We start from the raw sequence: 24719 nt of genomic DNA, 5'->3' as shown, positions 1-24719 counted from the left end.
ACAAAAAGTCTCCTCTTTGCTGCAAAACTCGTACCACTTACATGCCAAAAAAAAAAAAAAGTTAAAAGTAAACTACAAGCAAAATGGTTGTTTCTTGATAAATATCAGAGAAAAAAACACTGAGTTTAATAAATTCACATTTTGTTTGTCAAGAGGAAAGCAATTTTGTTCATATCAACTCACATATAAAAATAGGTTTGTTCACTAGGTAGGTCTTAGAAGATCAAAGTCTGAAAAAGCCAACAATATGATATGAAATGCAAATTTAGTATATAAATAAACTATCACACAGAACTTATTTTTTTAAACTACTTACACTATAAAAGTTTGCACAGCACTAGTTTGTCACATCTGTTTTCCTTTTGATAACCCAACATTTTCTTGCATATAAACTTTAAGTATCAACGTATACAGAACCAGAGTTTCAAATGGTCATAACATTTGGTCCTCTCCATAACCTAACACTGACTTTCAGGGCTCAGTGATGATCTGGAAGAGGTCCTAAGCACTAAGATTATGGTACATGAGACCTGCCTCTCTCTCTTTTCTTTCCCCTGCTGTGACCAACATATTAACATTTTAGAGCAAAATTAAGAATGGGGTGGCTGGGTAGTTCAGTCAGTTAAGCATCCAACTCTTGATCTCAGCTCAGGTCTTGATCTCAGGGTCATGAGTTGAAGCCCAGCACTGGGCTCCATGCTGGGCATGGAGCCTACTTTAAAAAAAAACAAAAAAAAAGTAAGTAAATGTGAGTCCTAATTCTCCATAATGATGATTTTGATGTTGTTTTTCAAATAATAAATTCCAACAAACCAAGCCAAATATAGAATTAAATTATTAGCCATCCCAAAATCCTTTCCATTATCCCTCAAAGAAGGTTAATGCATATCTGTCACTTATAATAAAATGCTAATAAAGTTAAAGCTAATAGACTGAGAATGAAAGAAAAGCAAGATAACACGCAAGCCATTTATATTCCAGCATCATCCTAAGCTTTTAATCACATTTAAGTGCACTCCTCAAAAAGCATATTAAAACTGGACATGTACTCTACCCTCCCTTAAATCAGAGGCTGGCCTAACTCTGACCAAAAGAGTGCTGCTGTGTGAGTTCCAAGGCAAAGTCTCAAAAGATCCTGTTGCTCCCACTCTTGCCCTCAGACCCCTGCCACTAAGTGACCAAACCACACAGGAGAGAACTGAGGTTTCAACCAACAGCTGCAACCACTCAACATGCAGACACCCAGAAAACCCAGCCCCAACCTAGACCAGTTTCTGCAGCCCTATGAGTGAGCCTAGAACTCCCTATCTCAGCACAGCCTAAAATGACAACCCCCAGGATCGTGAACTCGCACACAGTTTTTGTTTTAAGCCTTTAGAGTTTGGGTTGGTTTGTTACACAGCAAACACTGATGATATACCATCCAACTCACTGATTCAACCCAAATGGACTATTTTATTCAATATCCTAAAAAAGACCCATTACTATTTCAATCTCCATTTCGTGCCCACATTCTATTTAAAATTATTTGATTTTTGCATGTATAATCTCAAGTGCTTCTCTTGAATTAATATTCAGTCCTCTGAATATACACAGTTTACCTTTTCTAATAAACTCAGTTCCATTCCTACCTCATTCACTAAGACATTCATTCTCCTACCTTCAACCTAAACTGATTTTTCTTTCTGTCTTTATATGCATATTCACAGTACTTTACTTTCTGCTCTCTTTATTATCCAATTGGCACTTAGCACATACTATGCAAGGGTTTTTTTCCTTTATAAGCTTTCTTGCAAAGTTGATTTAGATAGCCTCCATGGTTTTTGTCATATGATCTAGATGTTGATGAGCTTATCTTCTTCCCATAATACGTTGTATTAAGTGAATTCTAAAAACTCATGTCCCAATTTAAATCATTAGGCTCCAAAACAATTAAAAGAAATTGTGGATACCCTTATCTTCTGTTGTAGTTCCTTGCACGCTAGCAGAAAAAGAACAGATTATAAATTTGATCAATTTTATAAAGGTTGAAAAAGAGTACTAAATCCCCCATAAATTGTTCCTGTTACTTGAAGATCTTCTTTCCATAGCTATTATAATTTGTTACCTGCACTTAATTTGGATATTAATACTTTATGTATTAAGATAAGAACAAGCTAAGTGTACTCCAGAATGAAAATTCCATTCCAAAATGAATCAAGACATAGCCCAAAAATATGGAAGGAACAATATATAAGAGAGTGAAGTTTTGCTATTAATTATTAAACTTTCAGGTTATTCAGTGCTTTTAGAGGTTTTTTTTTTTTTAATTTTTGTTTCAACATTTTTATTTATTTTGGGGACAGAGAGAGACAGAGCATGAACGGGGGAGGGGCAGAGAGAGAGAGAGGGAGACACAGAATCGGAAACAGGCTCCAGGCTCCGAGCCATCAGCCCAGAGCCTGACGCGGGGCTCGAACTCACGGACCGCGAGATCGTGACCTGGCTGAAGTCGGACGCTTAACCGACTGCGCCACCCAGGCGCCCCTAGAGTTTTTATTTTATAAAAATAAAAAAAAAGAGTTACTCTCTCCCTCTCTCTGTCCCTCCCACACTCACTCAAGCTCTCTCTCAAAAGTAAACTTAAAAAAAAAAATTACAAAGTTCAATGACATCAAACATCTAAATGTGTATAATGTTCAAGTCCTCCTAACCATACTCTGTACTTCTATTGCACAGTCATTAGAATAAAATGCAACTTAGTTTTTCATGACAGTATCTTTCATTCTCTTGTTTGACACATAAAAAGTATTTTTATCTTAAAAGACTACCTCAGGAAACAGTTACATATGTATTAAAATGATCTGGAAAGATATATACCAAACTCTTAACAGCAGTTATTGTTTCAAAACTGAGATTTTAAGAAGGGTGATTGCCCATTTCTGCTTTACACTGACATTCTCTTAATGTGTATGCTGCTAAAAAACTTTTTTAAACAGCTCTTTAAATGGCTTTCAGGGGCGCCTGGGTGGCGCAGTCGGTTAAGCGTCCGACTTCAGCCAGGTCACGATCTCACGGTCCATGAGTTCGAGCCCCGCGTCGGGCTCTGGGCTGATGGCTCAGAGCCTGGAGCCTGTTTCCAATTCTGTGTCTCCCTCTCTCTCTGCCCCTCCCCCGTTCATGCTCTGTCTCTCTCTGTCCCAAAAATAAATAAATAAACGTTGAAAAAAAAAAAATAAATAAATAAATAAATGGCTTTCAGTATTTTTTTCCAAAAAAATGCTTAAAGCATTCAACTGCTCTTCAATGTGTTGCACTAGAAATGAATTAAAATCTCAAGATTGTACAAAACAGTTATTGGGTTTCCTAGCAACATTGAAGGGTCCTCTTTGCACAGAGGCATAGTTTTTCAAGTGTTGAAGTATGCAACAGTCACAAATTAATACAAGACAAAAGGCAGACACTTGGTCCCATGCCGTGTCTCCGGGGATTCTTTCCTAATATGTGCTGCCCAATTCTATTTATGCAGCAAATTGAGCGATAATTTAACTTACAAACTACTTGCAGGTTCAAACATGGTCTGAAAACTGAATCAAATAACAAATCTTATGATGTTATTCAAACTTATATTCAGTGTGATTAAATGCATAGAAGAACATTATCAACCACAAGTATTCGCTGAATCCAGTGAGTAAGTGCTCAGCACTGGATTATATAAGTAAACAAACTGAATCACAACCCATTTTTGGCAGTGACTAAAATAACATCTCCTGGTTTTCTGCTTGCTTTTTTTTTTAACCTCCAGACTTCAAATCATTTGAATCTTCAGAGCTTCTCTTCTGCCCGGTCTGCCTTCTACTGCAGCATCAAAATGACACCAGCTCACCCAAGTATTTTTCTAGCCTTGATGTGGTCATCTCCTACCAAACATTAGAATTGTTGCTACCCTAAGAATGGAGTAAAACTGGAGATAATGGAAGACTCCATTCCTCTAGCTGGAAGGCAACATTTTGAACTGATGACCTACTTTGATTTCTCTTTTTTTTTTTTTTAATTTAAATCCAAGTTAGTTAACATACAGTGTAATAATGATTACAGGAATAGAACACTTACATAGCACCCAGTGCTCATCCCAACAAGTGCCCTCCTTTATGCCCCTTGCCCATTTAGCTCATCCCCCCCACCCAACACCCCTCCAGGAACTCTCAGTCTGTTCTCTGTATTTAAGAGTCTTTTATGGTTTGTCTCCCTCTCTGTTTTTATCTCATTTTTGCTTCCCTTCTGCTTTCATTTCTTTAACTGACTTCTTCAAATTTAAGCTACACATTAACCTGGATGGTCTTCAGCGATCTTTTCCTTATCACAATCTTAAAATCATAGGCAAATGAAAAGCGCTCACTGAAACCTTATGGTTGATTTTTTAAAAAAAGAGAGAAAGAAGTAAACATAGGGATTTTCAATAATGTTGAGTGGATAAAGTCTTAAAAATGGAGAACACAAAAGCTATTAAAGAAAAGACACAAATTTAACTGTATTAGGTAAGAAAACCACAAGCTAGCTTTTAACAAATTTGCTGAATGAAGGAAGGCTTTCTGTTTTTCTATCACTTGGGAAACAAAGAGAACAGCTTCAAACATATTTTTCATGTCTTTATGTATACCAACAAGATATTAAAGGTGAAGTCTGACCAGTGATGGCATATGAACCGGGATTTTAAAGATCATGTCTGAGTCCAGGCACTTCTTCTAGGAAGCATTCCTTGTGCCCAAACATGGATTGAATTAGATGTCCTCTATGTACATCTTGGGCAACTGGTAAGTCCTCCATCATAAGCACTTTTCCTGCTTTACTGAAGTTGCTTTACTGTGTGCTTCCTACCCTGTACCCCCAGTGAACATTTCACAGTTTATTTTTTTTTTAAGTTTATTTATTTTGAGAGAGACAGAGATAGCATGAGCAGGGGAGGGGCAGAAAGGGGAGCGTGGGGAGAATCCCGAGCAGGCTCCACAGTGCCAGCTGCAGAGCCCAACACAGGGCTCGAATTCACAAACCACGAAATTACAACCTGAGTGGAAACCAAGAGTCGGTTTGCTTAACCGACTGAGCCACCCAGGCACCCTACATTTGATTTTAAAGACCAAAGCAAGAAAGAAGAAAAGAAAAAATACAACACGACCCACAAACACAAGCACCTTCACACCAGAAGGAAAACAGAATGGATCTACCAGAAATAAAAGATGGTCTATTTCAAAATAGTGGAGAAAACTTAAGTTGTAATATGACTAAAAGGTGGAAATCAGTTAAGACCTTCCTTTATTAAAGATGGAACTATAACTGTCAAAGTGTCTGGGGCTAATCATACATAGGAAATCAAAGAAATCAGTGGAAGCACTGAGGACAGAAAGATAAGAAAGTCCATATTTGTGGAGCACTGTGTTTGTACATGCTGCCCACTTTCTCCCTGCTCCACCTTCTCCCACTCAGAGCATCTCTAGCCACTTATCAAAGTACCTCTTACTTGTTCCCTCCTCTCTGTTCCTCACAGTGGGAACTTGCCCCCTCCTCTACATTACACAATGTGTTCCTCTATTGTTGACACTGTTTATACGGCCCCATCCTTAAACACATATTTTCACTCAGTTGACAGTGTCTCGGGGCTTCATCTCTGGAGGGTATGTCCCAAGACTAATTTAATAAACCCCCAGACTTGGGGCACCTGGGTCACTCAGTTGGTTAAGATCTGACTCTTGATTTCAGCTCAGGTCGTGATCTCAGTCCTCAGATCTTGTTTGCACGTTCTCTCTCTCGTTCTCTCTCTCTCAAAATACATAAACTATAAAAAAAATTAAAAAATTAATAATAAAAAATAACCCCCCAGACTTGGCATTGGGCAAAACTGCTGAACTTCAAGCAGAGAGCAAAGGTCAGATCAGAGGGAAGGTGAAGGAGATGCTTGAAAGAGGAAAGGTGACTAATGGGAGACAAGACCATCAGTCCTTATGGGAAAAGCATGGGAAGGGGGGCCATGGGAAACCATGTATCCAGGAAAGCAAAGGAACAGAATGACCCCTACACAGAAGATACAGCTGCGAAAAAGCTGAACAAACCTGGTCATGTTCTGATGGGAGCAAAGGCTGATTTTTAAAAAAAATTTTTTTTCAATGTTTATTTATTTTTGAGAGACAGAGAGAGAGCATAAGGAGGGGAGGGGCAGAGAGAGAGGAAGACACAGAATTGGAAGCAAGCTCCAGGCTCTGACCCGTCAGCACAGAGCCTGATGTGGGGCTTGAACTCATGAACCATGAGATCATGACCTGAGCCGAAGTCAGATACTTTACCGACTGAGCCACCCAGGTGCCCCCTGATGCTTTCTTTAATACTAACATTACAAGAAATGTTAGTAAACCTGATAAGAAATTAACACTTATGCAACTTTACATATAGTATATGTTAACATGAGAGAAATCAGACATTGAGAAAAACTTTTATTTGTAAATATTCTAAAATCACAACTGCAGCTAAAGAAGAGTCTTATTTTTCAACCATCTTTAGAACAACATGAAGCAAAAAGAAAAAACACTAAATATTGATGCATGGCCTTTCAAAATATCTAGAGTCATTCCAAAAATCTTAACAAAAAAGGGGGAAAACTGGGGGGGGGGGGGCGAAGAATTTAAATTTACATTCCAAAAGTCTTGCAGATTTCTTTGAGTTCATGGGAAGAGGTACATTATGATGACCTTAACATCAATTGCTGTAAGTAATTCACCTGATATTGACTTTTATGAGAAATGTCAAAAAATGTCATAATGGTTACTGTTTTTTTAAACGTATTTATTTATTTTTGAGAGAGAGCATATGCATTCATATGCGTGTACACGCAAGCAGGGGGGAGGGAGGGTGCATGCAGAAAGTGAAGGAGAGAAAAAGAATCCCAAGAAATAGATTCTGACAAGCATGGATTTGGATATGGGGTCCAAACCCACAAACCGTGAGATCATGACCTGAGCCAAAATCAAGAGATGTTTAACTGACTGAGTCACCCAGGTACCCCAAGGGTTACTATTTTAATGTTAAGAAATAAACTGGGTAAATCAGGAACTGGTATGTTTAAGGGACATGTTGATCAGGACAAGTATAATTCTGTTGTGTGTGTCTGATGACAAATACTACAGATGCCTGTGTTAGCAACCAACTCACTGAGATATTCCAAACTGTGCAAAAATGCAACTCCTAGAACACCTGGCTGGCTCAATCAGCAGAGCATGTGACTCTTGATCTCAGGCTCATGAGTTTCAGCCTCATATTGGGGGTACCAGTTTACTGAAAAAAAAATTTTTTTTAATTTTTTTTTTTTAACGTTTATTTATTTTTGAGACAGGGAGAGACAGCATGAACGGGGGAGGGTCAGAGAGAGAGAGGGAGACACAGAATCTGAAACAGGCTCCAGGCTCTGAGCTGTCAGCACAGAGCCCGACGCGGGGCTCGAACTCACGAACCGCGAGATCATGACCTGAGCCGAAGTCGGATGCTTAACCGACTGAGCCACCCAGGTGCCCCTGAAAAAATTTTTTAAATAAATAAATGTTTTTTTTTAATGCAACTGCTGTACTCTTAAATCATTTCCTTGATCCTACCTTCAACCTATGGCAACTTTCCTTCTCACGAGGAAGTTGATTGGGGATTAGCAATTTTTTTTTTTAAGTTTATTTACTTATTTTGAGAGGACGAGAGGGAGAGGGAGGGAGGGAGGGAGAGAGAACACGCATGAGCAGCAGAGGGGCAGAGAGAGGGAGAGAGAGAATCTCAAGCAGGCTCTGTGCTGTTGTCAGTGCAGAGCCCAACATGGGGCTTGAACTCACAAACTGAACCATGAGATCATGACCTGAGCTGAAATCAAGAGTCAGATGCTTAACTTACTGAACCACCCAGGCACCTCAGAATTAGCAATTTTTTTTTTAATTTTTTTTTTCAACGTTTTTATTTATTTATGGGACAGACAGAGACAGAGCATGAACGGGGGAGGGGCAGAGAGAGAGGGAGACACAGAATCGGAAACAGGCTCCAGGCTCCGAGCCATCAGCCCAGAGCCTGATGCGGGGCTCGAACTCACGGACCGTGAGATCGTGACCTGGCTGAAGTCGGACGCTTAACCGACTGCGCCACCCAGGCGCCCCAAGAATTAGCAATTTTTAAAAGTCACCTACATAGTGAGTGTGTCTAGGGGGAAAAAAAAAAAAAAAGACATTTAAAATATGTTAATATCAGTTAACTGCTCCAACTAGGCCTTTCAATATTGCCGGAGGAGAGAAGAAAACACTTACAGGAAGGTAGAAATTATGCTCTTGGCTGTCTACCGGTTTTAATTGTTTAATTCCTATATGGGCTATCCAGTACAGTATGTTAATATGTACTTAGAGCTAAGAAAATAATACTGACGGTCAGATAAGTTAATTAAGAATGAAAAATGACACTGAGTATACTTAAATGCTTTTCTATGCAGTTTTTTAAATATAAATTTTCAGCTCCCCACTCCCAAGGAGAAATAAAAAGTACCCAGGAAATAAACAGAGATGGAAATGGGGAAATCCTTATCTTAACAATAAACAATAACTAACAGTGACTGAGATTATGTGTCAGGCACTTTTCAAAAGTGTATACATATTTTTTTTTAAAGGTGTATACATATTAACTCTTTAAATTCTCTTTGAAGGAGGTACTACTATTATCCCCATTTTACAGTGAAGAAACCAAGACCCTGAGAGGTATCTGGGCTACTATGGGGAGCAAGATGTTCCCACACTTATCCTGTTGAGTTGAAGTCCACCAGTAAACACCCTTGAACACAGACATCTTGTTTTAAAAATCAGTATGAAATACAAGAGGTTTTAGACCCCACTCCAATCACTATGGTGGAGGAGAGTTTGAAGTTCACACTTTCCTCTGCTATACAAAATTTCTAAGTGACTCAGTTTCTTAAGCAGCTGGCTCTTGATTTCAGTTCAGGTCATAATGTCACAGTTCGTGGGATAGAGCCCCAAGTCTGGCTCAGCACTGACAGCACAGAACCTGCTTGGGATTCTTTTTCCCTCTCTCTGCCACTTCAACTGCTCTCACGCACACATGTGTGCCTGGCTCCTCTCTCTCTCTCAAAATAAATAAACTTTAAAAATTGTTTAAAACAAAAGATTTTAAACTTATCTCTACATCCAACGTGGGGCTTGAACTCAAAACCATGAGATCAAGAGTTTCATGCTCTACCAACTGAGCCAGCCAGGCACCCCTGGGTGAACCTTTTTTTTAACAAGGAAATAAATACCAGACTAGGAATCTGTTGTCATTTGTCACAAAACAGTAACAATAACAAGAAACCCATTATCATTTTGAACATGTTGTTGCTTCTTTAGGGCTTAAACATAAATTAAGGATACTGAACCAAAATGTCTACTTCAGATCTAAATATGTCCTAATTTTAGATAATCAATCAACCAACAAGAAGTCTTCCCCTGACATCCATCTCCTCCCCTTCTTCTGCAACTCAAAGGTAGTAAGAAAGAAGTAGTTCTGAGCTCACTTAAATGTGCAGACATTTCTGAAACATTTGCATACTGAATTATGGAAACAGTTCTGTCCGTTAATAGCATTGGCTCCAAAGTAAGATTTGGGTTCAAATTCATATTGAGCTTACTAAATGATTGGTAAGTTTCTAGCATTTTTAAGTCCGTGTGTTTCTCTCTTACAATGGGAATCAATACGGGCGCCTGGGTGACTCAGTCAGTTAAGTATCCAACTTGGGCTCAGGCCATGATCTCATGGTTCGTGAGTTTGAGGCCCGCATCAGGCTCTGTGCTGACAGCTCAGAGCTGGGAGCCTGCTTTGGATTCTGTGTCTCCCTCTCTCTCTGCCCCTCCCCTGCTCATCATACTCTTGTCTCTTTCTCTCCCAAAAAATAAACATTAAAAATTTTTTCAAAAATAAAATGACAATCAATAGTAATAATGCCTACTTCATTGTAGGAATTAAATAAAAGAATGTATGTAAAGCTTTTAGAACAGTTCTAGCGCAACATGGTATCATCTTTCAATAAACAACATCTAATATGACAATTCACTGTCATCCTATAACACTATGTCACTTCTAGGACATAAACTCCTGTAGTGTTGGGAAGGTACTTTTTAAAATTTTTTTTTAATGTTTATTTATTTTGGAGACAGAGAGAGACAGAGCATGAATGGGGGAGGGTCAGAGAGAGGGAGACACAGAATCTGAAACAGACTCCAGGCTCTGAGCTGTCAGCACAGAGCCCGACGTGAGGCTTGAACTCACGGACCGCGAGATCATGACCTGAGCCGAGGACGGACGCTTAACCGACTGAGCCACCCAGGAGCCCCAGGGAAGGTACTTTTTAATCTTTTATCACTCACACTTAGCCGTGCCTTCCATACAGGACGAACTTAAAATCTATTTTGTAAATAAATGACACTGAAATGTATCCACTAGGTTTGACAAAAAGAACATCACTGGTGACCTAGGCCAAATCTGATTTAGTGATGGCTTTGGGCAGTTACAGTGGAATACAGCTAACTACAAAGGTTGAGATGTGTGACTAGACACAGAAGTAGAAGGCTACTGTTTTAAGGAACTGGCTCTCAAGGGTAGGAGGAAAGTGGCAGAGTATGATGTGTGGTCAATGAAGGGTTGTTGTGAAATGGGAAATGTAGAGCATGTTTATATAAGTCAAAAGGAAAGAGCAAATAGAATGAAAGAGGTTTAAAAATACACAGAGCAGAACCCTCAGAAACTGAAGGAGCAAGACCCCAGAAAGAATGATGCCTAGAAAATAAGAAATAAGACAACCTTTAAATAAGAATGGAGGGAAGGAGTTAAGAGGACAGTACAATTATGGATAAGCTTATTCACTAAGGTACAAGAAATTAAGGGAATTTGTACCTGATAGCCTCTATTTCCTCTGTGACAAAGGAGGCAAACAGCATTTACTTAGAATAAAAGAGGCAGAAAAAAATGTGGGCAGAGGGTTTTGGAAGGCAGGTTCAAGTTCTGAAATACCTGTGAAAGGAATGGGGAAAGAAGTGAGAGACTGCAGAATGGTACCACGAGTCCAAATGATACAAGCTCATAGTCGATGAAGCTGAGCAAAGATCTACATACTGACCTTACCATACCCTTTTCTCTAGTTTTATGGATTTGAAAATTTCCGTAATTAAAATGTTTTCTAAAAATGATGTGGCACTGGGGCGCCTGGGTGGCTCAGTCGGTTGAGTGTCTGACTTCAGCCCAGGTCCTAATCTCACAGTTGACAAGTTCGAGCCTGGCGTCAGGCTCTGTCCTGACAGCTCAGAGCCTGGAGCCTGCTTCAGATTCTGTGTCTCCCTCTCTCTCTGCCCCTTCCCTGCTCATGCTCTGTCTCTCTCTGTCTCAAAAATAAATAAACATAAAATAATAATAATTAAAAAAAGGGGATGTAGCAATATGCACCCCCCAGAAGAGCCAAAATGATAAAAGGCTTTGATGGGGACATGGAACAATGGAAACTCGCACACTCTATTGGTGGGAGTGTCAACCTGCACGATTAACTCTGGAAAACTGCAGCCGTTTCAACTAAAGCTAAACACAGGTATTATCTATGGGACCCCAGAAACAACATTCACAGGTAGAGAAATGTGTGCAAATGTGCACTGAAACATATGAATGAGAAAGTCACAGCAGCATTTTTCACAATAGAAAAAATTGGAAAAAAATGTCCAGCCACAGTAAAATGGGTAAGTCAACTGTGATATCGCCACACAATAGAATACCATGTAGCAATGCAAACAATCTACAGCTACAAAAAATGAATGATCTTACAAACATAAGTGAAAGTTACACCAAAAAACCCCCCCACAAAACATATATCGTATAATTCCATTTCTATAAAGTGTTAATACTAACCTACACTGTTAGAAATCAGAAGAGAGTGAAGAAGTGACTGGAAAAGGCCGGGGACTTGAGATATGTCAGTAGACAGAAATGACACTGTTTTGAGGAACTTGGCTCTCAAGGGTAGAAAGAAAGTAGCGGTAGCGGAGTATGATGTGTGGTCAGGGAAGAGTTGTTGCGAAATGAGAAATGTGGGTTATATTCTATTTCCTACTCAGGGTAAGAATTACACGGATGTTTCTGTTTTGTGATAATGCTCTCACCTGTACACCTGTAAATAATGCTCTAAACTTTGCTCTTCTCTATGCATAAATGACATACTTGAGATAAAAGGTTTACTTTTCTTAATTTTTTAAATTTAGGTAAACTCTACCCAACAGGAGGCTCAAACTCATGACCCCAAGATTAAGAGTTGCATGCTCTACCAACTGAGACAGACAACCCTAAAAGGTTTACTTTTAAAGAAATTTTAAAAGAGCTGAATGAGTTAGAGATAAAAGTTATTTTTATTTTTTTTGTTAAAAAAAAATCACATCCCACTGCTTTATAAATGGACTTTATATATTAAAAAAAAAAAAAAGTCTAGCTAAAGTGGACAATAAAGTCTCTCCAATGTACACAGCTGAGCATCACAGTCCATGAGCAGGACCAAAGAAACTGGCCTGGAAGATCAATCCGTATCAGAGATGAGAACTGAGGTCTGACCAGGGGACCCTGGATTATTAAAGAAATTCTTGTTTTAAAGTAACCAGAAGTGGGGTAGAGGGTGGTTAAAGGCCTGAAGGTCTCACTGATACAAGAAGGTATGACAGAATTTCAGGAAAGCTCTAGGTGCCAATGACCACAGAGTTCAAGATTTCAGAGGAAAAAGTATAAAGAGAGGGTTACCTAAGTAAACTAGAGAGAAAATCACTGTATTTGAGAAGTCAAGGAACTGCTATGTAAGAATGGTGGAAGAATGAACTGTAAAAATGAAACATAATGCTGTGATGGGGGCAGGACAGGAGTATGAGGTAAGGCATTTCTCAGTCATTGTGAAGAAGCAACCAGAAGTTTGGTATAAGGAGAGGGCAGGAGTCTCAAGGTTGAAGGGCTAGGACACAAGGTTGAAGGGGGGGAAAGTAGTGTGGAGAAGCCAGTGGGGCCCAAAGAGAATAACCAGAAAACCATACATTTTTATATCACGTAACATTTCTACTCTGATCCCCATCCTCCTCTGCTGAGAATCAGAGCTGGGGAGTAAGTGCCTGACTCGCTTCTCTGAACTGAAGCTTTCCTACAGTATCAGAATGGGGTCTTCTTCACATCTTCTGAAGCATCTGACACAAAACCTCACCCACATGTACACATTATAATCTATTTACCCCCAAATGTCTTCCATAAGAATTGAAGTTCTGAATAAGAAATATTCTATATATATTACAAACCAGGACCAGGAAAAACGTAAATTATAAAGGAAAGCCAGGGGAAATTAAGAAAGTAAACACGCAAGACAGATTTTCTGTCTTGGATTGTGACCCAACCCTTCCCCACCCTCTCTCCCCCCACCCTCTCCACACACACAAATACTCCTCTCAAGAAATTCAAATCTCAACTGCAATCAGAAGTAAGTCTAAGCCTTTTGTCGAACTATGTTACCTTCCCCATGTTTTCTAATTTTAGAATTCTCTGGCAAAACAAACGCAAACGGCATATTTTGCCTTATGGGTAAAGTAGATCCATTGCCATGGTGAATACTTTCATCGCCTTCACAGAATACGCTGTTGTTAAAAATCTGCCTTTGCCTCCTTGCTCATAAAAACCTCAGGCTCTCTTCCCTTCCTTTAATTAACATGAAACAGGAAAAGTGAGTACTTGGCAACACACACACACACACCCCTCAGGTGAAATGTGTTAAAAAGATGAGCTCACAGTAAGTAAGAAAGCAAAGAAATAGATATAACAGCAAAACGAGTAAATAATATTATCTCCTTATGGAAAATCCTGAAGGTAAGAAAAAAAGGGTTCATTACAATAAGAAAATCATCTCCATTGTAAGCATGTCTAACTTGATTGCCTCAATACTGGCATTAATTCCTTTCTAATATCCCAAAGTGAATTCAAATTTCCCTAGCAACCATCATCAGGGGCCATTCTGTCCTTATTTTCCACCTTTCCATAAATGCATTTATTGCCCTCACAGGCAAGTTAAAAATGTGATTTTGGTGCCTGTATTTGTTTTTTCTGCCTCATACCTAAGATGTAAATGCACATAGCAATCAAATAAGGGCAGCTAATATAGTTTTGTGCATGGGTAACAATTGTTCTCATAATTTCAAGAAAGTTAGCTAGCATGTTACCAATAAGAATACTATGGATACAAATAATAACATAATTATCTCATAAGAACACTACACCCATGTTTGTTCAGTTAGCAGGATGTTCCGAGACTAGTTATGTTAGAAGGTGACTGGAACTAAAGCTTCAAATTCTAGACTTGTGCTGACCACCAGGATAGCTGCTAGCCACATTCGGCTACTGAGCACTTCAGACATGGCTGGTGCAAACTGAGACGTGTGTAGGCCAAATACTAACCAGATTTCAGAGAATTAGTGAAAAAAAAAAATTTTAATCTTATTAATGTTTAATTTGATCACATGGAACTATTTTGTATATACTGAGTTAAACAAAATATATATTTTCCGAAGAACTGTATTGTCTCACAACTCTGGACTCAAATATTTCTAACAAGGTACAACCTGGTAGGTCTCAGGAGCCCAAGAGCTCCAATTCCATCTAAATCCCACCACCCCTGTAACATCCATAGATATGCTTAAGGCAAGCCAGAAAAAGGAACAAAATATATATTCAAATGAATTTCACTTTTTCTTTTTTCTTTTAAATGTGGCTACCAGAAAACTTTAAATTACATATGTGTCTTGCATTATATTTCTACTGGACAGCACTGTTTAGACCAATGTGACAATTTATTGGACTTAATTCCTATAAATTAGAGTAATACAAACTGTTCTTCCTACCCCAAGGATGTCAGAAGACCCAAATGAGATGGGTGTGAAATTGTCTTAAAAAATAAGGTACCTGGGTGGCTCAGTCGGTGAGCATCTGACTCTTGATTTCAGCTCAGTTATGTCTCACAGTACGAGAATTCGAGCCCAGCGTTGGGGCTCCTCGCTGACAACACTCGGAGCCTACTTGAGATTCTCTCTCCCTCTTCTCTGCCAACCCCCACCCCCAGCTCGAGCGCATACTCTCAATCTCTCTCAAAATAACTAAACTCAAAAAAATATATGGTACATCATAACTATGCATCGTGGTTCAGTGTGATGGTCTATAGTGACCGCAACATAGCACTGATTCAAATTCCAGTCCATGAAGTTATACAAACAATGCATATATTGGTATCTTTTATTGTAAAATATAAATTTAAGACTTCTATAATGTGTTTTTTGAAATAAAATATACGTGTATATTTAGCAGGGGGGAAAAAAAGGTAATCACTTTTCCAGCCCAGAGTTACCAGTAGATTCTAAAAGTATCAGATTTCACATTGTGCCACCAAGTAGGTTAAAGACTCGTCTCAATTCTTACCGTACAAACTACCCAGGGCACAAAATACTCAAGAGTTTTTGTCTGGGCCATTAAGGAAAACCCCCATGGGACTCGTCTGGTATTCAAGAGTTCAAAGCTCTCTTCCCTGGGGAATCCAAGTGAGCCTGAGAGGGTCAGCTACAGTCACTCTAAGGATTTAACAGAGATGTGGCTGAACACATTTGATTCACTGTATCTGAATGTTTCTTGAGATTCCTTGAGAGCATGTGATCTGTGCAGCCAAACTACCCTTCCTTTGGAGAAACCTGTAAAACTCACACAAAACATACATTTACACTATAAAATGGTGAGGTCGTGATTACAATTAGTTACTGTTTCTTCTTAAAATCTAAACAAATTTTTATGTCTTAGAAGTAAATTAAATCAAAGCCATTCACATTCCAACTTATAAAACACCTCTGAAAGAATGAAAGTGATTTCATAGTTTCACAGGAAATTTGCATTGTCTCAGTTAACCAATTAACAATGGTTAATTTGACTGTTAATCCTTTTTCTCACCAACTATCAAAGGACAAACTAGACCATGCCTTGATCTCATACTTACCCTAAAATAGACTATTACCTCCCTCCCTTATCCTACCTTCTCTTTGTCAACAGGGCAGACCACAGTCTTTTCTTCTACAGCACACTGCTAATTAAAATTGCAAATAATGCTGAGTCAAGTTAAGGCCTTTAATGCTTAAACTCTAATTGGCTAACTCTTTATTAGAAACCAGGAAGAGTGAGTCAATGAGGTGAGGGAAGAAAGGTGAGAGAAAAGGCCTGTGCAAAAGCACAAAAGAGAAATTGTCTCTTTAAGTCACCATTTCACCAGTGAATGTAGAAACATTTTCAGCTTTCTTTGCATTTTTACAGAGACCGTAATGGATTCAACAGACTGAACAACTTACAAAGCAATACCAATAATAGACCCCCAAAGAGATCACCAAACCATGAACTCCAAACCAGCTCCCCCAAGAGCTCACTTCACCATGCCAGGGTGATGTTTTCCAACCCCTTCACATTCCACTGTTTGTCATTTCCGCACCCCCCCCAAATGTGGAGTAGAAAATGAGTAGGGAACCACCACTAGAAAAGGTTGTTGCTTTTTACTTATATTTCGCACCACACTCCTAATAGAAACCAGTCTAATTCCAACACCAATGTAACAATTATTCTAGAATATTAGATTTGTTTTCTTAAAAATATATAAGATAGATGAAAAACAGCAGGATAAAGCCATAAGTTCTTTTTAATTACATAATTTTTAATTATGTTCTGGGTTACTTTATCATTTTACAAATGTATTTTTTTAATGTTTTATTTATTTTTTGAGTGTGTGCGTGCATGAGTGGGGGAGGGGCAGAAAGAGAGTGGGAGAGAGAATCCGAAGTGGGGTCTGCACTGACAGGGTAACAGCAGCAAGCCTGATGTGGGGTTCAAACTCATGAATGGCAAGATCATGACCTGAGCTGAAGTCAATTACTCAACTGGCTAAGCCATCCAGGCACCCCATGGGCTAGTTACTTTATCCATTTCTTGCTGGCCACCAAATAAATGAACCAAAAGTTCCCACTATCAATTCTTGCCTTTATTTAATTACACCTGATAATGATTTGTATAAAACAGAGGAAAGGTAGAAACAACATGATTGGGAGAACAGGCTGCAACAGGAGATTACAATGAGACGGTGTTAACACAAATTCACTCCATTACCGAGCGCAGGGCAAAACGGACACACACAGCTTGCCTGTGCAGGGTACGGAGCCCAGCCCTGCTCACCTCTTCTGTGAGGAACATACTCTTGATCTTCAAGTGCTCTTTCCCTCCAGGTCTTTTTCCACAAGCCAACAAACATCAATTCCTGTCTAGAACATTTTCCCATTTAATTAGCATGGGCTGTGCATACACTGGGAACAAAATATGGAATCATCAGACAATCCTTGACATCATGAAATGTACAGTCTGGTCAGGAAAAACAATTACAATAAAGGCCCACCTGACAAACATTAGAACACACTCCAGTAATGTAATGTGCTTGGAGTAGGGAAAAATTCACTTAATCAAAGGCCAACGAAGCTATTTCAACCATCTTAAGAGGTGATAACCTGGACTACGAGTAGTGGCTGGAGGGATACAAGTGACTTAGAAAGTGACTCGATGTAAGCAGATGAAAGAACAGGAAGAGTCAGTAAGGTACCCAGCTTTCTGCCTGGGTATTTTGCTAGCTGAAAAAGCCACTTAATGGGAGAGGGAACAGTCGTTATGTAGACAGGTTCAATTGGAGGCACCTGCAGAAAGTCGAAGCAGGGATGTCAACTGGGTGGTTTCAAATGAGGGGAAAAAGCTTGGGAGACAGACTAGAAATAGACTGGAAGCTGTCAAGACATAAACGCTAACTGAAGCCATAAACTGAGGAACCCCAATATTTAAGGTACAAGGAGGAAATGGAGCACAAAGGAAAATAAGGAACAAGGTTCTAAGTCTGGGTGGCTGGAAGGTAAGGGAGTCCTTAGCTGCTTAGCTTCTGCTACTCTCCCTTGGAATGAAGGTCATTTGTGCAATGTTTCACTGTCAAGACAACTGCAAACGTTAAGCGTGTTTTTCATTCTTTACTTACCTGATGCCCAGTCCTTAATATATGAAAATCCAGCTGTACTCTATCCCCTACAGAAAACTGTCCTCCTTATGGAATCAAGAACTTCCTGAATGTCGCCAATAATCTCCCAATGGTAAGACCCACTGGCCTCATTTCTACATCAGTTTCTGGGATACCCTCATCCCATAGTTCTCCTACATGCCCCCCCCATCACTCCTTATTATTCACCCTCTGTTTACTTATTAGATGTTGATGCTCTCCGGTGTCACATTTCACCATCTCTCCTAGTCCTACCAGCTTTTCCTGGTTAACCTTACACAGATGCCACCTATCAGTGGTGATTCTCAATTCTCTATCACCAAACTTTGTCTTTCCTGAGATCCAGTCCTTTGTTTCAATCTTCCTAATAGGTATTTTTTACCTCCATTCCCTTCGGGCTCCTCAAATATCACCTGTCTAAACTTAAGCTCATTGGTCATTTCCCCTAAAACTTGCTCCTTTTTTCTTTACCCTCTGTTGGTTAGTGACTTCACCATTCTCCCAAAGCCAGAAATCTTACTGCTTCTCGCCAACTTTTTCTTGCAACCAACCAGGTATCAGGTTTCACTGCATTTCCCTTAAAACTTTTCACACCAGAGGAAGCCCAACACAACTCTTGTGTTTTTGTTTTTTTTAACAGGGACTGCTCATGTGTAGATCATCCCAGATAGCTTCCTGTATCAGATCTATTGGTTCTATCTGCCTCCAGAACTGCCTCCAGGTTCATCATTCAAGAGAATAATCTCAGTGTATATTCTCACTTTTTTAATGCCTTCACAAGTTTCTTTGTACCACCAAGGAGGGTGGCAGCACTTGACAGCTGTCCATCATCTTCATCTACTAAGCTCCTGGCACAGCCTTAGATCTTCACCCACCCACAGTGTGGGTCACTGGTTAAAAGGCAAAATCTCAGGCCTCACCCCATATTTTCTTATAAGAAAGACTCAGGCGCACATCAAAACTTTGAGAAGTGCTGGTTAGATGCTCTAATGCACTGAATTTCTCACCTCTCACAATACATTATATCTTTTCAGAACTCCGTGACTTTGCAAAAGCTGTACCATCTGCTGGGAATGTCCTATCAAACCCTTGCACCTACTACTGTAAGGGCGCCTAGTACAGGCACAGTACATAGTAGGCCATAAATATTTGAATGATTGGATCATTAATCAATTAATTAACAGATGAGTTAGGCTCCAGACTTGCACAGTGTAAGGTACTGAAGTGCATTCGGATGGAATGTGAATGTTAAGCAGTTGGAAACAGTGGCCCAGAATTCAAAGGAGAGGTAGGCTGAGCTGGCACTATTTTTAAGTCATTAGCAACTGTTTGGAGGTTACAGTAATGGGTAGATGAGGTCACCCAGGTCTAAGATTGAAAGAAGAGGACTATGGGCCAAATCTTGGCTAAGGTTGACATTTTAGGGACCTTCTGTAGAAGTCAATGAAGAGCAAGTTAACAGGGTGGGAAAGAACCAAAAAGAAGTTCCAAAAGATAAGCGGATTTGGAACACGGTGATTGTTACCTTTGGCAACTAAAGTGGAACAGAACAATGAGATCAAAGATAAAGCAGAAGCTTAACTTTAGACTAACAACTGAATGAGACAAGGCTACTGGAATGATCACTAGAAGGACCATCTTTATTTGATGAGAAGGGAGAGAGAGAGAGAGAGAGAGAGAGAGAGAGAGAGAGAAATGGAACCGATGAGAGCTACGTCATATACACAGGCGTAGTGGTAAAAAAGCTGCAAACTTTTAGCCACACAATATTGCTGAACATTTGCTATTTGCCACATACCACAAGCTAACTAACACTGGGACTGTAACAAGAACACAGGTCATGCCCCTGCCCTCTGACCTAGTGCAATGAGATAAACTGAGTGACTGACGGACACCCCACAACGAGCAGGGTAAGGAGCCAATCTAACGTGGCTTGCCTCTGAGGAGGGGGGACTTTTTTTAGGTGGTTGGTATAATGGCCAAAATGTGAACAGTAAGAGACATATATAGAAGAGATAAAGTTCCCACTGAATCTTCATATATTTTATGCAAAAGAAGACTTCCGGAAAGCAAAATGATAAACATTTCACTTTGCTCCTCAACAACTCTGCGGTGGTAGGATCCCTACTATTGACACATAAAGCAACTGAGGCACACAGAAAGGACAGGGGCCTGCAGCCATCAAATGACTAACAAGCGGTAGGTAGACAAGTAATTTTTAGTTTCACTCATGCTGACAGTGTGAGAAACAGCAGCCCCCCAAACTTTAACAAGATCCCCAGGTGATGCTGATGCTGCTGGTACATGGGCCACGTCAGTTTTACAACACTAAGCCCTGAGTCCCCGTGTCTTCATAATGGTGCCAGGAAGCATTCAACTAAAATCAAAAAAGTAAAGGGCTAATAACAGAAGACTTCAGTATTTGGCACACAGCAGGTTCTTATTACATGACAGATAACCAGTGACAAAAATTTAGGATGTCAATCAGAGGTAATCAAAGAGGAAAGAGGCAAAATAACATGGTGGTAAGAGCAAGGATTAAAGAGGAAGTTTGTGACCTTGGCAAATTAAGTTATATAACTATTCTATGCCTCAGTTTCCTCACAGGTACAATAGGGATCATTGTAATACACACCCTCTAGGGTTACTAGGTAGATGGAGTATATGTAAAGCCCTTAACAGTGTCTGGCATTTAATAACTGCTCAATCAAGGCTTTAATTTTACTACGATTGCTACAGCTATACTACCACTGCCACTATTATTAGTGGCACTACCACTGCCACTATTATTACTGTGACTTAGGTAGTATGACTTGCTGCTGGGTGGGTAATAAAATGCACCAAAAGGACTTCCACTAGCAACCAGAATATACCACAAAACGCTTTACAACCCATATGGAGACAAATCTAGAAGAAAAATAGCACTGCAATTTTTAATCTGTAAGCCTCCTCCACTCTGTTTTGCCAAATGTAGAAGCCAATCATGTTACCACCCAAACTGAATTCATAGCAACGGACTTCTAAAATGGCAAAGAGTATCTCAAGAAATACTCGGAGCCATACATCAGTTACATAGTTTTTGAGTTGTTCCCTAAGCTGGGAAATTGGAACTAAAAATAGTTGTCTTGTTAAGCTAAGGACAATAGTCCTTTAATGAGAAGCTCATTGTGCCTAACAAAGTGAGGCACCCAGAAAAAATGAAATCCAGACAATTAGTTGGACATCCCCAGGGGGTGAAAAACAGAATCCTCTTCAGGGCGCCTGGGTGGCTCAGTCGGTTAAGCGGCCAATGTGGGCTCAGTCATGATCTCCTAAATTTGTGAGTTCGAGTCCCACCTCGGGCCCTGCGCTGACAGCCTGGAGCCTGCTTCAGATTCTGTCTCCTCCTCTCTCTGCCCCTCCCCAGCTCGCACTCTATCTCTGTCTCTCTCAAAAATAAATAAACATTAAAAAAATTTTTTTTAAATCCTCTACATTGTTTATGGTATTCCACTTTTCTGCTCTAAATGTAGCCTAAAATATTCCCATAGAGAACATGTGTTCTCCACTTCAACTTCAGCTTAGTCCTTGACAAAACAAAGATGGGGATGTACCAAGTAAACTGGTTACTGACCCTTCATCTTTTGCAGAAGCTTTACTTTGGAAATTTCACCCAAGTCTAAATGATACGTATCAAAAAGGTGGAGGTGGTGCTATAGTCTGAAGATTAGACTTGGTAATAGAATGTTGATCCCATGAGTAATGCTCACAGATGTGGCATCCAACAATGGAATTAACATTTCAACAGGAAACGGAGAGCCATCCCAACAGAAAGGGCCACCCGATCCTTTCGGGCTTAAAAAAAAAAAAAAAAAAAATCCTTCCAGAAGCTACACGAATGTGTCTCCAGGGTCCCACCCATGGATTTTTTTTTTCCTTTAATTAACAATTTGGTTCTAAAATACAAGTGCTTACCCTGACAAACAAGATCAGGTAGTTAAAACACTGACATGAAAACAGATCACTTAAAGTGTCAAATGATTGTGCCTTCTAATAGTCCACGCATTTTTTAAATGCCTTTTTTCCCCTCCCGAGAAAGACGCAGTCGAAAAATGTACTTGGCGAATCCTTTAAGAAGTGCCCCGTACAAGTCATCCCCTCTTATCTTCAAAATGAATTAACTCATCATAAATTCAAACCGAGGTTACGAATTTCTCCTTTGCACTTTGCGCCGGGACTGCGGAAACCAAAACCGCATTTTTTATTTTTTTTTTGCTGGAATCTACTTTTGATTTAACACGGTCTACTTCGTCGTGTTACCTTCTAGGTAACAGCTCGTGCTTGGGCTCTCCTCTTCTACCAGACCAAGAAGGCTCAGGCTACTGTTCGTTCAGCGCCTCTTTCCTAGAGGTAGCCTGGACGATTTGAGGCACTGAAAAGCTCGGTATCTATTTAATCATGGCGTTTGTAATTCAGCCTCCCCGTTTGGACTGCTCAACACCTGCAAACTCGCAGCCCAAGGCTTTGGAAATCGAGTAACCCTGGACGGACACAACACCGCGGCTAACAAGGGAGAAGGCAAGCGCGAATAAAGCAAAGCTTGCACCCGCAGCAAAGAATGGTCTGGGAGAGACGCCAGGCGCATCCGGCACGCCGCGCCCACCACCCGCGCCCGAGGAGCCCCTGTACCGCCGCCCCTCATCTCGGGGCTCGGTCCCCACCATCTCCAACTCCCCCCGGACACTTCATGCCCCTGCATGGCTCTATTCCGAGCCATTCCACCTTCCCGGCTCGCACGCCCGGCTCCGCAAACCACCCCATTTGATACCTCCCGCACGGCCACCACTGCCGCAGCGCCCCCAAACCGCACCCGTCCCCTCCCCCACGCCTCATTGTTCCCGGGTGGCCGCAGGCAGCGAGCGCCCCAGGGCGGTGCCGGCAACAGGAACCCTAGGAACTGAATTGCCCCCCACTCACCCGCGACTCCCCACAAGACGACGAATCGCAGCAGAAGCGCCATGGTGGCGGCCCGGCCGTGGGCGGTGACTGAAGGTAGGCGGCTCTCACCCGGGGTCTCAGTCACCCAGCGCCTTGCGCGCTCCCGACTGGCTGGCGGCGGCTGCACCTCCGCACCCCCGTCCCACCCCACCCTTGCACGGCAGGTGAAATACGTCACTTCCGGTAGTGGCTGAGCCCCGCGGCGCGCGCCGGCTCCGCCAAGAGCGTGGGGTTGCCGTGGCAACCAGTGCGGACTGCCCTAGGGATCCTCTGGAATAGAATTCCCCGGCCAGCTGCGCTCTGTCTTGGGGTGAGCCGGCAGCCATTCCCCCCATGAGCCCAGGTCCCCGCTTCAGTGCCTTTAGTTAAATCAGTGTGTGTGCGCTAGGGTCGAGCAGGCTCCTTTCCCCAGTTGCGGTCGCGCCCTTGCTTCAGGATGAGGCACGGAACGACCCACGCCTGCGGTCCTGCCCCGGGATCCTGAAGGGCGGCAAACACGGTTGGCCCCGCAGGCGCTCACCCCGCCCTCCCCTCTGGCTGGTACGGAATGAGGGGCCTCCAGCCACGCGTCCCACCTCTGGCGGTTTGCTGCGAGCTCTCCCTCCTAAGGCTGTGAGGACCCAGAACCAGGCAACCCACCCTACCCCGGGCATTTGCTCCCATATCGTTGAGTCGGTGGGCTGATGCGGAAGGCTCGAGAAGGCTTTTCCCTTTCTCCAGTAATGACCGAACCCCTCAGCTGCAGCTTCGGATTTGGGAAATATCTGGACTGGTGTTTTTTGACCCTGTGTATTTAAAGGTTATTCTAACCCTATAATTGGCCATCGTGGACCAGTGAGCTTTAAAAGTGAGGCTAAATAGGGGTGGTTAAAGGCTGGAGGCGGTGTTGGGGGGACCAGCGAAAGAGATTTTGAATCTCCTGGTCTGCCCTACGGTGTCACTTCCTGGAATCCTCCATACTTGTTCTTGTGTCATTTGTGTTCTCAGTTGCCCTTTCCAGATAGGGTTTGTATATAACTGCTAAGAGACTTTTGTGTTTCCAACAGTTCCCTATCTGGAGTGACTTAGAGGAGAGAAGCAGTGTGGTGCAGTGGGTAAGTTCTTGGGTCCTGGAAAGGGACAGTTAACTGGGCAAGTGTTTTGGAAATACACCTAGCTATGACAATTAGATGAGATATGGCACAAAAGAATATTTGGCACTGTGCCTGGCACATAGTAAATACTCAGTCAAATGGCAGCTAATAGCACAGAGTGCTTCAGATCCCCTCTCCCTCTCTCTCTGCCCCCCCCAAAATAAACATTTTTTTTGAAGTGGCAGCTAATAAAGAATAATATTGGAAAATTCTTATTATTTGTTGAACCAGCAAAGAGAAAATAAATCAGTTGTTGGTAAGACCAAAGTTGCTCAGCTGCAATTTAGCCTCATGGTCGGCTATACTGACTGCATATTAAAATGATCTAGAGGGGGCCTCCCTGTCCCTGTCGGTGGAGCTTGGGACTCTTAACGTCAGGGTTGTAAGTTCAGTTTCACTTTGCATATAGAGATTACTTTAAAATAAAATCTATAAAAAATAAAATAAAATCATCCAGAGAACTTGTT

General features: G+C 41.2%; 1 protein-coding gene and 1 long non-coding RNA gene across 4 annotated transcripts in view; one reads left to right on the top strand and one right to left on the bottom strand.

Moving 5' to 3' along the window:
- Positions 1-23261, bottom strand: part of CXADR (CXADR cell adhesion molecule) — a 57123-nt gene extending 33862 nt beyond the window's left edge. For 2 of the 3 annotated variants that reach the window (XM_086675766.1, XM_086675765.1), the window contains exon 1: positions 23099-23261. In XM_086675766.1, the coding sequence (XP_086531892.1) occupies positions 23099-23141 (43 nt within the window). In that variant the 5' untranslated portion in view covers positions 23142-23261. Of the gene's footprint in view, positions 1-10929; positions 11047-23098 lie in introns of all 3 variants that reach the window. The other variant, XM_086675767.1, reaches the window with a different exon arrangement.
- Positions 23262-23307: 46 nt separating this feature from the next.
- Positions 23308-24719, top strand: part of LOC147577547 (uncharacterized) — a 92586-nt gene continuing 91174 nt past the window's right edge. The window contains exons 1-2 of the long non-coding RNA XR_015240391.1: positions 23308-23429; positions 24166-24213. This is a non-coding gene — a long non-coding RNA (uncharacterized LOC147577547). The remainder of the gene's footprint in view (positions 23430-24165; positions 24214-24719) is intronic.

This window comes from Puma concolor, chromosome C2, assembly GCF_028749965.1.
Source record: "Puma concolor isolate L17-30 chromosome C2, mPumCon1.1.hap2, whole genome shotgun sequence".
Taxonomy (NCBI): Eukaryota; Metazoa; Chordata; class Mammalia; order Carnivora; family Felidae; genus Puma; species Puma concolor.
The sequence above is the reverse complement of the archived record's forward strand: the minus strand, read 5'-3'. Positions and strand labels throughout refer to the sequence as shown.